General features: G+C 45.2%; 3 protein-coding genes across 3 annotated transcripts; 2 read left to right on the top strand and 1 right to left on the bottom strand.

Moving 5' to 3' along the window:
- The first annotated feature begins 1,168 nt into the window (after window positions 1-1,168).
- Window positions 1,169-8,341, top strand: LOC106377571 (1-phosphatidylinositol-3-phosphate 5-kinase FAB1B-like). The gene is made up of 12 exons (XM_013817844.3): window positions 1,169-1,330; window positions 1,676-2,528; window positions 2,667-3,401; window positions 3,485-3,638; window positions 3,733-4,068; window positions 4,158-4,967; window positions 5,060-5,391; window positions 5,468-5,591; window positions 5,661-5,789; window positions 5,862-7,319; window positions 7,400-7,666; window positions 7,747-8,341. Exons 2-12 carry the CDS (start codon window positions 1,930-1,932, stop codon window positions 8,071-8,073), a joined length of 5,271 nt encoding a protein of 1,756 aa, XP_013673298.1. The 5' UTR covers window positions 1,169-1,330; window positions 1,676-1,929; the 3' UTR covers window positions 8,074-8,341.
- A 13-nt stretch (window positions 8,342-8,354) lies between these two features.
- Window positions 8,355-9,221, bottom strand: LOC111212733. Its single transcript, XM_022714315.2, has 3 exons — window positions 8,939-9,221; window positions 8,733-8,857; window positions 8,355-8,648 (listed from the first exon to the last, which is right to left on the bottom strand). The coding sequence occupies exons 1-3, from the start codon at window positions 9,095-9,097 to the stop codon at window positions 8,510-8,512; spliced, it is 423 nt and encodes a 140-aa protein (XP_022570036.1). The 5' UTR covers window positions 9,098-9,221; the 3' UTR covers window positions 8,355-8,509.
- A 2,833-nt stretch (window positions 9,222-12,054) lies between these two features.
- On the top strand, window positions 12,055-12,612 carry LOC106374147. The gene has a single exon (XM_013814238.1). It carries the CDS (start codon window positions 12,055-12,057, stop codon window positions 12,610-12,612), a length of 558 nt encoding a protein of 185 aa, XP_013669692.1.
- The last annotated feature ends 5,677 nt before the right edge of the window (window positions 12,613-18,289 follow it).

The raw sequence follows: 18,289 nt of genomic DNA, 5'->3' as shown, positions 1-18,289 counted from the left end.
GGTGACACTCTCCTGGAAATCAAAACCGGGAAAAAAATACAAAAGTCATAGCCATCTGCTATCTTGTGTGAAGGTCTATTTGGGGCCGGTAGATACAGCGACCCTCATTTCGAAATGAGGGTCGAGGTTATGGATGATGCTTCGACGTCACACGTTAAAGTGAGTAATCGTTTGTTATTTGAAAAATTTGAAGTGCAGTTTGAGTCTTTTTTAGATTTGGTCGTAAGTGGCAACTTCATATCTTGCAAAATTTTTTTATCAAGCTTTATCAAATTTGTGTCTCTATCTTTGCATTCCCTTAAACTTTATGTCGGAGCTTTAATTTATTGGTTCGCAAATCGTGATTTGTACGATGTTGCTTTTAGTATGGTAATCGCTTAGACAGTGGCGGACCCACTTGAAGGCTAATAGGATAAATTGACACCAGTAAAATACTAAAAACTTGATTTGTAGGCTAGGTTCAGTAATCATCTGCGGCTCTGTTGGTTATATAGTGGCATGAATGAACCCACAAAAGTTGAGTTCGTTTCTCTATGGTACCTTGAACTTTTTCTTAGCATTTAAACAAGATTTTATTTACATAGTGACTCTACATAGATCTATTAATGAAAGTATTTGGTGCACAAAAAAATGTATACTCTAATTAACTAGATTTACAAGAACATGCTTAAATACGAGAAAATTAGCTATCTTTGTTTTTGGGATTTACATGTTAATGGATTTTTCTCAAAGTACTTTAATGGTTTCAAATATTACATATCAATAACATCTAAAGCTTTTTAAAAATATAATTTTTTTTTCTGGATTGGTTTTGCTAGTACATTACGAAAAGAAAAAGAAAACAATGTTATTGGTCAAATCCTTCTTAATACTCCGTCTGTTCCTTATTGTAAGTAGTTTAAGAAAAAATATTTTGTTTCAAAATGTAAATAGTTTTCAAATATCTAGATAATTTTTATATTTATTGGATATAGTATAACCAATTAAATAATATCATTTTTTTATAATTGGTTGAATTAATTAATTAAATATTATTTTTCTTAAAGTACCAACTTTTTTAATATTAGTGTTTTTAGTCTAAACTACTTACTTTGTAAAAAGGAATGAGTAGTATTTCTTAGATCAGCTACGTGAAGGTGTATGGTTAAACTGTGAAACGCGGATCATCATTGATCGCTTTTTCCCTGCCACAGAAAAAAAAAACATGAATATATCAGTCAATAAGCTCCAAAATTCGGATTAAAAAAATAAAAAATTCAAAAAACCTGAATTCAAGGAGGGAAAATCCCTCTCGAGTAGAAGACGAAGAATCTTCTGGTGATTCGACAAGGTATCTCGATGCGATCAAATTCAAATTAGGGTTTTAGGTTACAAACCTTCAAAGATTTCTCGATTAGTTCCAAGGATTTCGATTTTCGATGTGCATAGTTTCGAAAATTTGAAACTTAATTATTAGGTTTTGGTAGATTTTTATTTCATATTATTAGGTTCGTGAAATACCCAAAAAACGATTATCTGATCTCCCCCCAAAGTTTTGATTTTTTTTTTTTTGTTGTTGTTTCTGATTGATTTCGTGTGATAGTTTGTGGGATACACTCTTTATTCACACATTCATGATGAAACAACCCTTTCTAGCGTTTTAACGTTTGATTTTGAATTTTTATGTTTTGTTCAGTGAGAGGTTAAGCTAAAGGTTGAAACTTTCCTGCTCTGATCAGCCTTTAAAGGATGAAAGACCATTAGTATCAACATCGGTGTGCCCAAAGATGAATCTGACATCTGATAAACACGCGGATGCGACTCATCTGATTGGTGGTTATTAGAGAGTGACTCAAGGAGTTGGAGACTAGGGTTTGCATCTCTTAGGTGATGATTTTTGGATTCTAGACTTCTATGACAGTCATAGCATGAAGGTTGGGAGGTTTTTAGATGGATAAAGGGGATTGTAATAAAGGGGATTGTAATAGCACACTCTGTGAGATTGTGGGTCTGCTAAAATCATGGCTCCCCTGGCGATCCGAGCCAGCTACTGTCTCCAGAGATTTTTGGATGCCTGATCAGAGCTGTCGTGTGTGTTATGAGTGTGATTGTCAGTTCACCCTTATTAACCGTAGGCACCATTGCCGTCTTTGTGGGAGAGTCTTCTGTGGGAAATGTACTGCGAACTCGATACCTTTGGCTACCAGCGACTTGAGAGCTCCCCGTGAGGAGTGGGAGAGGATCCGTGTTTGTAATTATTGTTTCAGCCAATGGGAGCTAGGTGATGGTGGAACGCATCTTTCGAATATTCCGGGGATTAGTAGTTCGTCTTCTGAGACAAGTCTTCTTAGCTCAAAGACTATTACAACTACCAATAGTAGTACTCTTGGCTCGATGCCAGGTTTAGTTGGTCCTTATCAAAGGGTTAAACGTGGTTCTGATGTCAGTTTGCACGGAGTGGCTTCTAAAGAGCAAGGCAAAGAGACTTCAAGGAGTAATAGTTTCATAGCCACAGATGTGGAAGATCCATCTCGCTTTGGTTTAAATAGGTACTCTCTTTCTTTGAGTTCTCTTTGATCTCATAGGTACATGTGAAGCTTATTAGACTCTGCAAACAACCTCTAGGGTAAGCCATGTGGCAATCGTGTTTGGGTAACTTAATATCTTTTGCTTCCTTTATGCATCAGGAGTGATGATGAGTATGACGAGTATTGTGCATACCAGACTGATACTGAGACGAGTCATTCTCCTCAAGCTAATAAATACTATGGCCCAATGGAATATGAGGAGATGAGCCCCTGTAAGCATCTGAGTTTCGAAACCACCGCTGACCAGAAAAGTGTAAGCGGCTCTCCACTCATTCATCAGTGTCTTGAATCTGTAATTGGGGAAGGATCAGAGCAGTTCCAGAAAAAAGATGAGAATGATGGTCGTGAAGAAAGTGAAGCACCTTCTCCCCCAGATATATCGGATGATCAAGTGGCAGAGCTGGTGGATTTCGAGAACAATGGACTTTTGTGGGTTCCACCTGATCCAGAAAACGAAGAAGATGAGAGAGAAAGCTCTTTGTTTGACGAGGAAGATAACGAGGGAGACGCCTCAGGTGCGTGGGGATACTTACGACCTTCCACTAGCTTTGGAAGTGGAGAGTTCCGTAGCGAGGATCGAACAAGTGAAGAGCACAAGAAGACTATGAAGAATGTGGTTGATGGGCACTTTAGAGCTTTGCTTGCGCAGCTTTTGCAAGTCGACAACCTCCCTGTGAGCGATGAAGAGGGCAAAGAGGGCTGGTTAGAGATTATCACCTCCCTTTCTTGGGAGGCGGCTAACTTACTGAAGCCTGATATGAGCAAAAGTGGAGGAATGGATCCTGGTGGCTATGTCAAAGTGAAGTGCTTAGCTTCCGGGTTCCGACATGATAGGTAACAGAAGAAACAAATCTTAATCCCAAAATACTGGTGCTTGTGAAGTTTCATCTTTTAGTAATCCATATATTACATTATAGCATGGTGGTTAAGGGAGTTGTTTGCAAGAAAAATGTGGCTCATAGGAGAATGAAAGCAAAGATTGAGAAATCTCGACTATTGATTCTAGGCGGTGCGCTTGAGTATCAAAGGGTCTCAAACCAGTTCTCGAGTTTTGATACTTTGCTGCAACAGGTGAAATTTGAGTGCAGCCTCCATATTTGTTGCAATGGGATTTGCTTATATATGCCTAAACTCTTTTATTTTTTGCATTAATTTTTGTTTTCAGGAAAAGGAGCATCTAAAGATGGCTGTTGCAAAGATTCACGCTGAACGTCCAAATATTCTACTAGTCGAAAAATCAGTTTCTCGATTTGCGCAAGAGTATCTTCTAGCCAAAGACATATCTCTTGTTCTAAACATTAAGAGGCCACTTTTAGACCGCATTGCTCGCTGCACTGGTGCTCAGATCATTCCTTCAGTAGACCACCTCTCCTCTCAAAAGCTGGGTTACTGTGAGAATTTTCGGGTGGATAGGTTTCTTGAAGAACATGGTCAAGTTGGAAAGAAAGCAGTGAAGACGTTGATGTATTTTGAGGGTTGTCCAAGGCCATTAGGCTTTACAGTAAGCACTCTTAGCCATTAGAATTATAAAATGCAGATCTGATTGCTTCATAGCATTACTTATTGCTTTTTGTGTCCTTTCTTCTTCAGATTTTGCTTAGGGGTGCTAATGAGGAAGAGTTGAAAAAAGTGAAGCATGTGGTCCGATATGGAGTTTTTGCAGCTTATCATTTGGCACTCGAGACATCGTTTCTTGCTGACGAAGGAGCCTCACCAGAATTCCCCTTGAACTCCCCCATTACGGTAGCTCTTCCAGATAAATCTACAAGTATTGAACGTTCCATATCTACTGTGCCAGGTTTCACTGTCTCTTCCATACATGATAAATCTCCAACATTGGTATCTGGTTTCGAACCACAACGAGCAAACAGTGTCCCAGCATCAGAGTTGCTTTTAACCACTGCCAATCTATCAATCCAGAAGGATATAAATCCTTTGATACCCAATGGTTCAGGCTGGCAGGCTAGAGAAACAAATCCTGGTTTCATATTTTCACGCTGTAATGTTTCATTGACTTTGCCTGACCGTGTGATTGAGGGAAGAAACTCAAATTTGTCTGAAAGATCTGCACTGGCAGACACACCAGCAGACATATTGTCTGAAGGCTTTGTGCGGAAGACTTCTCAAAGTAGTACGAGCGTTATAGTAGAGCACCAGGACAATGGTTCAGACCTTACAACCATCCAACAACAAAACAGTGAGAATTCAAAGGAACCACAATCTCAAAAAGAGGAATTTCCTCCGTCACCCTCTGATCACCAGAGCATTTTGGTTTCTCTATCGTCCCGATCAGTGTGGAAAGGAACTGTGTGTGAGAGGTCTCATCTCTTCCGGATAAAATACTATGGTAGTTTTGATAAACCATTGGGGCGGTTCTTAAGAGATCATTTGTTCGATCAGGTAAGTTTTGCTTTCTCTTATATATTGACGTGACTTCTCTATTACAGCTTACAGAATAATTTGGTAACCCAAATAAATGCTCAAAATCGCAGGGTTACAGGTGTCGTTCATGTGAGATGCCATCAGAAGCTCACGTTCACTGTTACACTCATCGACAAGGCAGCCTTACTATATCTGTGAAAAAGCTCCAAGATTATCTCTTAGCTGGTGAAAAGGAGGGGAAGATCTGGATGTGGCATAGATGTCTGAGATGCCCCCGACCTAATGGCTTTCCTCCAGCAACTCTACGAGTGGTGATGTCTGATGCAGCCTGGGGATTGTCGTTTGGGAAATTTCTGGAGCTCAGTTTCTCAAATCACGCAGCTGCCAGTAGAGTAGCATGTTGTGGCCATTCTCTCCATAGAGACTGTCTTCGCTTCTATGGGTACTTTTTTCTTACATGTCTTATTAAAAAATATGTGTTATTTTTTCCTTTGCTCTAACAAGTTGTGCTCATGCAGATTTGGGAACATGGTTGCTTGCTTCCGATACGCTACTATAGATGTTCATTCGGTCTACCTTCCACCATCAGTTCTTAGTTTCAACTATGATAATCAGGACTGGATACAGAGAGAGATAGATAAGGTTAAACATCTGTGATTTTCTTGGATGCAGTTGATTTTTTACTGATTCTCTTTCTTTTTTATCAAGCAGGTGGCAGAGAGAGCAGAGCTTCTGTTTTCTGAAGTATTAAATGCTATTAGTCAAATTGCAGTGAAAGGTTCTAACCGTCGAATTGGTGAACTCGAAGAACTGCTGCAAAGAGAGAAAGCAGAATTTGAGGTAAAAAGTTATGTTCTATGTTGACGAGTAGATTCAGCGGTGCAAGATAAATTGTTCTTACGTTTCTTCCAGGAGAATATGCAAAGTATGTTGCAGAGGGAGGTGAAGGAAGGCCAACCTCGTGTGGAAATTCTTGAGCTATACCGGCTTCGCAGACAGCTGATATTTCAGTCTTATATGTGGGATCATCGCTTGATTAATGCATCAAATTTACAGAAGCTTGAGAGTAGTGATGACACAAAGCGAGAAGAAAATGAGAAACCACCCTTGGCTACGAGCCAGACGCTCCCTGAGATGAATGCTGGGACAAACTCTCTTCTTGCTGGCTCAGAGGTTGATCCGAATCCTGATGGTGGTTCTACTGGTGACACTGGCTCGTTAAATAAGGTTCAGAAGGAAGCTGATACAACTTTAGATTTGATTCAGGAAAAGGAAGATATGGGAGAAGTTTCTCCCAGCAATACCTTACCTGATACTTCTGATCCTGTGGAAAATAAACTCGATGTTCGCAGGACACAGTCTGATGGCCATTTAGTGATGAAGAATCTTTCAGCCACTCTTGATGCGGCATGGATAGGCGAACGTCAAACATCAGAGGAGATTCCAACAAATAATAAGATCTTGCTTCCTCCTTCCTCCATGTCAATCTCAGAGGGGTTAAAGCCAATAGATCTCTCAGAACAGCAAAAGGAATCCAAGGTAGCAGCCTATCCAGTTTCACCTGCTTTACCGAGTAAAAGTTATGAGAACTCAGAAGATTCTGTAAGCTGGTTAGGTATGCCATTCCTCAGTTTCTACCGTTCCATCAACAAGAATTTTCTGCTTAGCTCTCAGAAGCTCGATACATTTGGCGAGCACAGACCTCTCTATATTTCATCATTTAGAGAGGCAGAGCTTCAAGGTGGACCAAGGCTACTTCTACCTGTAGGCATGAATGATGTTGTTGTTCCGGTGTATGATGATGAGCCCACAAGTATGATCGCATATGCCTTGATGACGCCCGAATATCAACGCCAAATTTCTGTTGAAGGGGAATCTCTAGTTTCATTTCCTTCTGAACTGAATATCCCTCGCCCAGTTGATGACACCATTTTTGACCCTAGCAGAAGCAATAGTTCAGTGGATGAGAGTATACTTTCAATGTCCTCATCTCTGCGTCTTGACCCACTTTCATATACAAAAGCTTTCAATGCTCGAGTCTCATATGGAGAAGACGGCACTCTTGGGAAAGTGAAGTACACGGTTACTTGTTACTATGCTAAACGGTTTGAGGCGTTGCGAGGTATATGTCTCCCTTCGGAACTTGAGTTCATAAGGTCTCTTAGCCGGTGTAAAAAATGGGGAGCTCAAGGTGGAAAGAGCAATGTCTTCTTTGCTAAAACCCTGGACGATCGTTTCATCATCAAGCAAGTCACCAAGACAGAACTGGAATCGTTCATCAAATTTGCACCTGCTTACTTCAAATACTTATCTGAGTCTATCAGCACGAAAAGCCCAACTTGCTTGGCAAAAATATTGGGAATCTATCAGGTATTTTAACTGCTAAGTTGAGAGATTTTTGCTGTCATGTTTGACTCACATGTGATGAGAGCATGTATTTGTGTTAATAGGTCGCGACCAAGCAACTTAAGAGTGGGAAAGAAACAAAGATGGATGTTCTGATAATGGAGAATCTTCTCTTTGGAAGAACTGTGAAGCGGCTTTATGACCTCAAAGGATCTTCCCGGGCGCGATACAATCCTGACTCTAGTGGGAGCAACAAAGTCTTGCTGGATCAGAACTTGATTGAAGCAATGCCGACTTCTCCCATTTTTGTCGGTAACAAAGCAAAACGGCTGTTGGAAAGAGCTGTCTGGAACGATACCGCCTTTCTTGCAGTGAGTTTTACTCTCATGCAAATCATTTACTCTTTGTAAATTTTATGAACGTATGTATCTTGATTGTGTTGTGTTTTCAGTTGGGTGATGTGATGGATTACTCGTTGCTAGTAGGCGTGGATGAAGAAAAAAACGAGCTAGTTCTCGGGATCATCGATTTCTTAAGGCAGTACACATGGGACAAACATCTAGAGTCTTGGGTGAAGTTTACAGGAATCTTAGGAGGCCCCAAGAATGAAGCACCAACAGTAATCTCGCCAAAGCAATACAAGAGAAGATTCAGAAAGGCAATGACGACTTACTTCCTCATGGTTCCTGATCAGTGGTCTCCCCCTGATGTCATTGCTAATAACTCCAGGTCTGATCAACCAGAAGAAACCTCTCAAACCGGTACGCAAGCAGAGTGATATATTTATGAATCCTCAAGATGTCCAGTTTTTTTTTTGTGGTATAGAAATTGGTTTTGTGCATATGGGAACACTATTCTTTGGTTATGATTCTTCTCTTCTCTTGGATATGGATTTTGTTTGCATCTTTTAGATTATGTGTCGTTCAGGTAGAGTTTTAGATGATTGTCTGAATGATTCATTAGAAAGATGTGAGATGATTTCAGTTAGTATCCTATCTGTACAAAAACTACAGTTTTTCTTGTGTATATGAGATTCTTTTCTAATAGTTGAGAAGACAATGAAACCAAAATCTGGACATATATTCATGTTTGTGTTCTTACAAAAGAGAAACAAGAAAGAAGCAAATGGCTGCTTCTTTCACAGCCTTATCTACACATTCTTATTCAAGAGGCCTTTTTGAAGATAGAACATATTTTGATTTTTAAGAGAGAGTTTAGAGCAAGTCAAAGCTGCTCCATTTGATCATTTTTAACTCTTGTTGTGAAGCAGCTTCCTGTCTTTGACCATCACCCTTCTCTGCAACTCTCAGTTCCTGATAACTTCTTTGCAAAAGATCAAGAATCTCCACCTCTCTGTTTTTTATAAACCAATCTCGGTAACTAAAAACATTGAAACAGGATCGATCTGATGATTATGAATTAGGAAGTTATCATTACCTTGAGAAAGAAGTTACTATTGGACTCTCTGGGGGACAACGAGGACCTTCATCATACCCTTCACATATAACCTCTCCGTTATCATCAGTGTAACAAATGATCCCTTGCACTGGATCTTCATATACCTGTTTACAAACACACAAAACCAATTAGATTCTCAAGAAAATCAAAGCCCGTTTCTAGACAACAAGAAGAAAGGATCTTACAGTGTTATTGGTGGAGTATCTTATTGGTTGAGGAACTGTGACTTGCTTGACTTTAACTTGAACGTGACTCTGTTGAAGCATCAAAGTCTTTGATCTTACTGTCTTTGAAACAAAACATTGTGTTTGAAGAGGAAGATAAAGTTTAGTTGAATATGCCATAACCTCTCTCTGTGTTTTTTTTTTCAGATGAAAATTTGATCTCTTCTCTTCTTTTTGGGACAAAATGTTTGGTTTATAGGTCCCAAGAACTTAACTAAAGATAATGTCTTAGTTTAATGATTGGTTGAATCTTAGTTTAATATTTTATAATGTAAATAGTCACAAGATGGAAATATTATAATGGCCGATAAGAGTATCTTATTAACATGTTCGTAATGTCTATGTCGTGGGGTCATGACTCTCATATTATGAGTAAATTGTAAAGTTATTCTTTCTTTTAATAATGGTTCGTTTTTCTTCTTACTTATCATCTAATGAAACGTTGGCCAGTCGATTTTTCCTGTAATCGTTGAATTTATGTGCAATACATAAGTGTCTACTCAGTGGGGTATGACAATGAATATATTTGTAGAGGATGGATTTGACCACCAACAAGGCCCGAAGAATAAAAAAGGCCTGGCCCGGACTAAGTACAGCGACGGCTCGATCGGTCGGCTCAAGAGTCAGGTCTTTCGGCTTGACTCTTGAGTACTTTTAGTCGATCATCGTCGACTGAAGTATATTCGGCTCAGCGGCTGCTCGGACGCCTACGGGCTTTTCGGCCCAGCAGAGGAGGCCCATCAAGATGGCGTAAATTAGGTCAAAGACGAAACATCAGGACGACTATATAAGGGAAAGGGGAAACAACGAGAGAAGGATCCGAAATCATTGACTAACACTTGGCGGCTAGATTAGGGTTTTCACCTTTGCTTCATCTCGCCGTTAGTTGTACTTTTCCGGTAGCTCATCGAGCCACCGGCTTCCTCTCTGTCGCATTCTCTTCATTTCTCTTGTAACCGACTGAACGTTTTCTCCGACCATAAATAAGACGTCTTTGTTAAACCCACATCTTCTTTATTACCGTTTTCCGATCAAACAGTTGGTGCCCACCGTGGGGCAACTAGCAAAGTAACGTCAGAACTATGGTCGTTAGCAACGACAGTTCTTCGTCAGGCGAGGAGCGCGAAGCTCTCGAGGTGACGCCGGCTCCTGAGGTGACACCTACGCCTACACCAGTAACTCCACTCCCCCCTCCTGCGTCTATGGAAACTATCCTGGCACGCCTCGCCCTACAAGAAGCGGCGCAGAAGGCGGCAGTTGACCAAATCACGACGATAGCAAAGATCCTTGCTCCTATCGCTGCAAACGCCGAAGCTTCAACGGCGCAGTATCGTCGACACCTGTTCGCCACAGAACGAACCACCAACGTAGCACCTACGCGGGATAACGATAACCAAAGCGCCGGTAACGACATCAACGCGCACACCGTAAGCGAACTAGCTGCGTTGAAACAGTCGGTCCTCGACATCAATTCGAAGATCCACCAGGTGACGACGTCCGCGCCCCAAATCGAGCATGTACTCGCGGAATCTCTTCGTACACCCTTCACGCAAAAGGTTACCGGCGTGCGGCTCCAGAAGATGGAGAAACTCCGTCTTCCAACCTTCAAAGGTCTCTCTGACCCTTCTACTCACGTCACGTCTTTCAACATAGCGATGCGACGCGCAAACCTGACCGACGAAGACAAAGACGCCGGCTTTTGCAAACTCTTCGTCGAAACCCTAGAAGGACCGGCCCTTACTTGGTTCACCGACCTCAGAGAAAACTCCGTCGACTGTTTCCACGACCCCTCAACGGCTTTCCTTAAGAATTATATCATGTTCACCAACCAGGAAGCGACCGTGTCAGATTTGTGGAACCTCACTCACGCCAGCGGCCAAAGCCTCCGCGACTTCATGGAGAAGTTCAAAGCTATTGTCTCGAAGATTGATATTCCCGACCATATCGCCGTATAATCTTTGATGAACACCTTGCACGTCGACTCCACATTCCGTCAGGATCTCTACCGATACCCGACAAAATCTGTCTCCGACGCCATCGCTCGCTCGCACAACTTTATCCGCATGGAAGAAGACACAAGAGCAAAGTTCGCAAAAGAAGCAGCAGCGAAACAGCGACCCGCCCGAACAAACGACACCCGCCCCGAGCCCCGCCAGCACTCCTCCGGTGGAAATACCACTCAGAAGCGAGGCTACGTTAGCTCGGTCGGTGATGAGGATTCTCCAAAATCAGCAGCCATCACGCGAGAGAAAGGCTGGAACCACTGGGATCGAGACTCCACTCCGAAGCAGTCAAGCTTATCCGAACCAGCGAGTTCAAACTCCGAGGAGCCAAAAAAATGGTGCCAAAAAAATGGTGCCTCTACCACAAAAGGGATTCCCATGATACGAAGGAATGCAAGGTCCTCATCGGGCAGTTTTTTGACGGGATCACTAATGGGACAATCCAAATGCCCACCTCTCCTACGACACCGAAAAACACCAAAAGCTGGAGTAAGAACAAGGAGAAGAAGGCACATAAGTCTCAAAAGAACACGGCCCCAAGCGAGGAAAGAGCAAGCCCTGAACGCACTCCCGTCAACAACGTCGGCCCCGCCAACGATTCGTCAGAAGACGAACACCCGCGTCGCCGGCGACGAGTGGAAGTCATACTCTCTCGCCCTTGTGACTCCTCTGATGATGATGTCCCGACAGTGCAACCAGATCTGCGCGATAAATTGGACAGCAAGGATAAGCAGTCTCTCACTCCCTCGACAACAGATAAAGACCTGCGCATTCTATTGAAGCGAAAGAGCGCCACGAACGAAAACACAGGAACCGCCGACCTCCGTGCGACCAACTCAAAATGCAACGCCCGGAGAGTCGGTCAAATTGGCGACCTTCGTGACCAGCTCAATTCGAAGGCCGACGACCTGCGAATCCAACTCAACCGTTCGAAAGGGTCCGATCTGCGACGACGTCTCGAATCAAAAAAAGAAACAGCCTGCAGAAACTCCTAAATTCGAGAACACAACTGACGATTTGATAAAGCAACTCGAATCAATGCGAGCTACCCGAGCCCCGCACATTAGCGTCATAATGGGCGGATCACCACCTTGCGGTGACTCGGTTCGAGCCGTCAAAGATTACAAACGTCAAGCAACCACCTCTAAGAAGTGGCCTTCTCCAGTCGAAAATGATCACCAGATCACTTTTTCGGCACTAGACACCAAGGGCGTCCACATGCCACATAATGATCCTCTCCTCGTCGACCTTGACATTGGCGAATGTCTAGTCGCAAAAGTCCTTATTGATACCGGCAGCTCAGTCGATCTCATCTTTCGCGACACACTCGACCAAATGGGAGTTGATTTAAGGGATATGAAGCCTTCCTCTCGCACGCTCACCGGCTTCAACGGAGCCTCGGAGCAAATGATCGGGACAATTCGCCTTCCAGTATACGCAGGTGGTATAACCCACACCGTCAAGTTCTCCGTCATCCGCGCCAAAGCACCCTATAATGCCATACTCGGAACACCATGGCTGCATTCCATGAAAGCCGTCCCTTCGAATTACATCAATGCGTCAAGTTTCCCGGAAAAGACGGCAAAACAGAGACGATTCGGGGAGATCAACAAGCCGCGAAAGAACTACTGATCGCAACTGTAAAGATGCAGCAACAAGCTTCCCTTGTCAACTCCGTCAGTAAACCACTCCACAAGATATACCCCCAGAAGGAGGAAGTTCGCGAAGTCGCAATTGATGAGTCCGACCCGACGAAAATCATCCGAGTTGGCGTCTACCTGTCCGACGACATATGTTCAAGGATCATCTCTTTCATCAAAGACAACGCCTCGACGTTCGCCTGGAAGACTTCCGACATGAAGGGGATCAACCCCGCAGTTACATCCCATGAACTGCACGTCGACCCGACGTTCAAACCCATCCGACAGAAGCGACGAAAACTCGGTCTAGAACGATCTAAAGCCGTAAACGAAGAAGTCGACAGGCTCCTCGACGCGGGTTTCATTACCGAAGTCCGATACTCCGAATGGTTGGCTAACCCGGTTGTCGTCAAAAAGAAAAACGGCAAATGGCGCATATGCGTCGACTTCACGGACCTCAACAAGGCGTGCCCAAAGGACAGTTACCCACTCCCTCATATCGATCGTCTCGTCGAATCAACTGCTGGTAAAGAACTCCTAACCTTCATGGACGCTTTCTCGGGATACAACCAGATCTTGATGCATCCCGACGATCGCGAGAAGACAGCATTCATCACCGACAGAGGGACCTACTGCTACAAGGTGATGCCCTTCGGGCATCACCTTGTAGCCAAATCGCTCAAGGCCGACGATCACCTAAACAACTTACGCGACTGCTTCAAGATCTTGAACGACTACGGGATGAAGCTCAACCCGGCCAAGTGTACCTTTGGTGTCACTTTGGGAGAATTCCTCGGCTACATTGTCACTCAACGAGGTATTGAGGCTAACCCCAAGCAGAGCTCGGCGATCCTCGACCTTCCAAGCCCAAAGAACAGCCGCGAAGTACAGCGACTAACCGGACACATAGCAGCTCTCAACAGGTTCATCTCGCGATCAACCGATAAGTGTCTTCCCTTCTACGAGCTACTAAGGGGCAATAAGAGGTTCGTCTGGGACAAAAAGTGCGAGGAGGCGTTCAATCAACTCAAGCATTACCTCACAACCCCCCCCCCCAGTACTATCGAAGCCAGAAGCCGGCGACACATTGTCTCTCTACATAGCCGTCACATCCTCCGTCGTCAGCAGCGTGCTCATTCGAGAAGATCGGGGAGAACAGAAACCAATCTTTTGCACCAGTAAAAGAATGACCGAGCCGGAGACGAGATACCCAACACTCGAAAAGATGGCCTTAGCTGTCGTCACCTCGGCCAGGAAACTGCGACCCTACTTTCAGTCGCACACGATTGAAGTACTGTCCAACCAACCACTCCGAACGGTTATGCAGAATACTAACAAGTCAGGACGGTTGACTAAATGGGCGATGGAGCTGAGCGAACATGACATCGTGTACAAGAATCGCACAGCAGCAAAGTCACAGGTCCTTGCCGACTTCTTGATCGAGTTAACACCAGAGCTGGAGCAAGACCTCATCCTACCAAGTGAAAACTGGATCCTACACGTCAACGGTTCATCCATGAGTAAAGGGTCGGGAGCAGGAGTGCAACTGCAATCACCAACAGGAGAACTCATCCGGCAGTCATTCAGTTTTGGTTTTGCGGCGTCAAACAACGAAGCTGAGTACGAATCCCTCATCGCAGGGCTCCGTCTCTCCAAGGCAGTGAAAGCCAAAAGAGTCAGCGCTTACTGCGACTCTCAACTTGTCGTAAGCCAGTACCTTGGCGATTACGACGTCCGCAACGAAAGGATGGACGCCTACCTCAAACTCGTCCAAGACCTCACGCGAGACTTCGAGTTCTTCGAACTCACGAAGGTTCCTCGCGGAGAAAATGTCTGTGCCGACGCCCTCGCTGCTCTAGGAAGCAAGCTACACGATCAAGTCAAGAGGACAATCCCAATCCATAAAATCGAGAAACCGAGCATCGACACGAAGGCAGAGTAGACTGCGATTGCAGCATCGATTATCGAAGCGATGGACATCGACGAAGCAGAACCTCCTTCGCAAGATGATCAGCCAACAGATTGGCGCAAGGAACTCATCGATTACCTCGCTGAAGGTTTATTGCCCACCGAAAAATGGGACGCGCGGCAACTGAAGCGACGTAGCGCACACTACGTTGTCATGGACGGGGAACTACACCGATGGACCGCGACGAAGTTGCTACTCAAATGTATCTTCGGCGAAGAAACGAGACTAGTCATGGCCGAAACACATGAAGGAGCAGCAGGCAATCACTCGGGCGGACGAGCTCTCGCATTAAAAGTAAAGAATCTCGGATTCTACTGGCCAACCATGAACGCCGACTGCGAGACGTACGTGCGCAAGTACGACAATGCCAGCGTCACGCTTCCACCATACACAGCCCAACGGAGTTCCTTCATACCCTAACTGCTCCATACCCATTCATGCGATGGGGAATGGACATCATCGGTCCGATGCCGGCATCTCGCCAAATGAAGTTCATCCTGGTCCTCACAGATTACTTCACCAAGTGGGTTGAAGCCGAAGCCTATGCCAGCATCACCGACAAGGAGGTGCAAAACTTCGTCTGGAAGAACATAATCTGCCGACACGGGCTCCCATACGAGATCATCACAGACAACGGTTCACAATTCATCTCGCATCATTTCAAGGGATTCTGCGACAGATGGCGAATTCGACTCAACATGTCGACCCCGAGAAACCCGCAAAGTAACGGCCAAGCCGAGTCGAAGAACAAGACCATCATCGACGGTCTGAAGAAACGACTCGAGTTAAAGAAAGGTTGCTGGGCAGATGAACTAGACGGTGTCCTGTGGTCCCACAGAACAACTCCTCGCGGAACGACGAAGGCTACACCCTTCTCGATGGCCTACGGCGTCGAGGCAATGGCTCCCGCAGAAGTGAATGTGACAAGTTTGCGCCGATCGCGAATGCCACAAAACGTCGAACTCAACCGCGACATGCTTCTCGAGCCACTCGACGACATCGAGGAAAAGCGCGACCAAGCACTACTCCGTATCCAGAATTACCAGCATAAAATCGAGAGCTACTACAACAAAAAGGTCAAATCGCGTCCCCTCGAAATGGGCAATCTTGTCTTAAGAAAGGTCTTCGAAAATACTAAGGAGTGGAAAGCCGGCAAGCTTGGAGCCAACTGGGAAGGACCATACAAGATAGTCGAAGTCTTCAAACCAAGAGTATACCGCCTCGAGACTTCAACAGGCGAAGCAGTTCGAGAGCTTGGAACTCCAAACATCTCCGCCTCTTCCATTCTTAGTCAAGACGAACGCCTTACCGAGTAAATGCGCCACTAAGGCCACTTTTACTCGCTCTTTTAAAAAAAAAAAAAAAAAAACGAGTAAATGCGCCTCAAAGGCCACTTTTTACTCACAATCTAAGAACTACGAATGGGTTGATTCCCGCAAAGGGATACGTAGGCAGCCCAAAAAAAAAAGGTCTAGCCGAAAAAAAAAAAAAAAACAACGACAAACCCCTCCTCGAGGAATCGATCTCCGAAACAGATGATCGCTTAGGCGATGCCTACACGAGCAGGCCCCGGCTTCTCGAACAAGTGTATTGGTACTCGCATCCCACGTTGGATATGTCCTGATCAGACACGTATTCACGGGAGTCGACCGTGTTGCGATTTAAACCAACACGGCCGAGACAATGACTCTAACTCATCCTATAATTTACTAAAGTAAGGTCTGGCCCACCGAACGCTTAGAAATTACGATTGGGATCGACTTGGAACCATCAAAGTCAAAGATTCGCAATAAAGAATAAAGCTTAAATGACAAACGATCGCGAGTCGAGGAAAACGACCGAGAGAAAGTCATGACGAGTTATAATCATGCATCTAATAGACATGCATAACATCGAGACAACGGATCCGTCCAAAAATTAAAACACGCCTAAGTCCGAGATAAAGTTGATAATCTGATAGAAATATACTAAAGGCAAGAAGTCGGAAAGACGGAAATTCAAAGGAAAAGTACAACAGAATAAAAGCCTCAGAAGGCAAAAGTCTAAAAGATAACAACACAAGTCCTCCGGGACTGAAAAGAAACAACATACAAGAGAAGCTAGTCCTCCCGGTCGCTTTCACGATTGTTGAGGGCGGAGAGCTCCGAAGCCCTAACGCTCGACCCACGAGCAGCCGGAGAAACATGCACTTCGTCTGATCTCGGGACGATCTCTGGATCAGCTTCTTCTAGCGCCTCGACGTTCTCTCCTTCATTGCCTCCACGGGATCCCTCGGCTGAAGTGTCCGAGAGCACGAGGACGGGAGCGTCATCTTCAGCAGCACGGTTTCCTCGATTAGGCGTTTCTCCCCCAAGCTCAGCCAAAGGACCTTCGAGAAGAGGCGTCGGGTCTTCACGTCGCTCTTCGGTCGGATGAGTGGGCGGAACGTGAAGACTCGCTGCGGTCTCCGGATTGATCAAGCCGGCGTTGGACCCATACGGATGGAGACTCACCAAGATTCGAGCATTCACAAACTGAGAGTCCAATACAAGAGGAGAAAGTGTGAGATCTCCCTCGGGTATCTCGCCCACCTTGAGCTTCTCGGCTTCCTGCTCGTATTTCTTTTCTTGCTCGGCAAATATCTCGATAGTGGCTTGCGAGATGTCGCTCCCAGCCCTCTTTAAGGCCTCAAGGCATTTCCTGGTTCCGAAGGCTTGGCTATGAAGCAACCGGGCCTCCTCGTAAGGACCTCGTCGCTCTTCTCGGGAGCGAATCTTAGCGAAGCGACGATTAGCTTTCGCGGCCATCTCGGCCTCAACTCTTCCTCTTTCCCTCGTCACTTCCAGGATTCTGGAATCTCTAAGGCGCCTCATCTCTCTTTCATGGGATGCAGCGAGTGAAGCCTTCTCACTTTCAAGCTTGGCGCTCTTTCGCTCAAGCTCACTGATGACTCCTTGGGATGCCTCTAACTCAGCTTTGAGCTCGTCCCTTCGAGCAATAGTGCGAGTAACTAACCCGTTAAGTCTCCCGACATCAGCCCTCGACGCATTCAGCTGACGAGCAGAAGCTTCTTCCTTTTCAGCGAACTCCTTCATAGCCAGCTCGAGTTCCTTCAAAGCTCCCTTCAGGGCAGTATCGTATTTATCGATCACGATATTCATCGCGCTATCCCCCTGAACATGCGAAGCGACGAAAACCATAAAAAGATAAAGGGGAACCGAATTATTTACCAACAGCTTGGCCCTCGCAGCCTCCTCGTACTCGCCCCCAAAGATGAGGTCCTTCACAGCAGGCAGGGGTTTCGCCCTTCCCCTTAATTGACGAAGGAGTTCCCCGCATTTCTCCGGAACGTACGCCAAAGGAGCTGGTCCCTCGTAATGAAAGTCAACCTTATCGGGAAAGCTAACTCCGGGAACCCTCCTCAGGACGGCGTCACCGCGAGAAGAGGTACCAATCTGGACGGCCCCGTTATTAGGACGAGCTGGAGCCCTTTCGCAAGGAGATATTAGAGCGTGAGACCGCGCCTCGCTGCCAACTTCATCGCCGCGCCCCCTTATCAGAAGTGGCAACCCCTCAGACTCCTCTTCGGGATCGACGAGTGGGCAGCGCCGAGGGAAGCCTCGGATTCCTCTTCTTCGACGGCTTCCTCCTCGTCGTCTTTTTCTCCTGAGGTCTCACCTTCGAGAACCTCTTCTTCGGGTCGAAGTTCTTCTTCCTCAAC

Source organism: Brassica napus, chromosome C1 (assembly GCF_020379485.1).
Source record: "Brassica napus cultivar Da-Ae chromosome C1, Da-Ae, whole genome shotgun sequence".
NCBI lineage: Eukaryota > Viridiplantae > Streptophyta > Magnoliopsida > Brassicales > Brassicaceae > Brassica > Brassica napus.
The sequence above is the reverse complement of the archived record's forward strand: the minus strand, read 5'-3'. Positions and strand labels throughout refer to the sequence as shown.

Coding starts and splice junctions, on each gene's coding strand:
- LOC106377571 (XM_013817844.3), top strand. CDS start 1,930: ATGGATAAAGGGGATTGTAATAAAGGGGATTGTAATAGCACACTCTGT. Junction 4,069..4,157: donor CAAGGCCATTAGGCTTTACA/GTAAGCACTCTT, acceptor TTTCTTCTTCAG/ATTTTGCTTAGGGGTGCTAA. Junction 4,968..5,059: donor GAGATCATTTGTTCGATCAG/GTAAGTTTTGCT, acceptor TCAAAATCGCAG/GGTTACAGGTGTCGTTCATG.
- LOC106374147 (XM_013814238.1), top strand. CDS start 12,055: ATGGGCGGATCACCACCTTGCGGTGACTCGGTTCGAGCCGTCAAAGAT.
- LOC111212733 (XM_022714315.2), bottom strand. CDS start 9,097: ATGGCATATTCAACTAAACTTTATCTTCCTCTTCAAACACAATGTTTT. Junction 8,858..8,938: donor GATACTCCACCAATAACACT/GTAAGATCCTTT, acceptor GTTTGTAAACAG/GTATATGAAGATCCAGTGCA. Junction 8,649..8,732: donor ATAGTAACTTCTTTCTCAAG/GTAATGATAACT, acceptor TATAAAAAACAG/AGAGGTGGAGATTCTTGATC.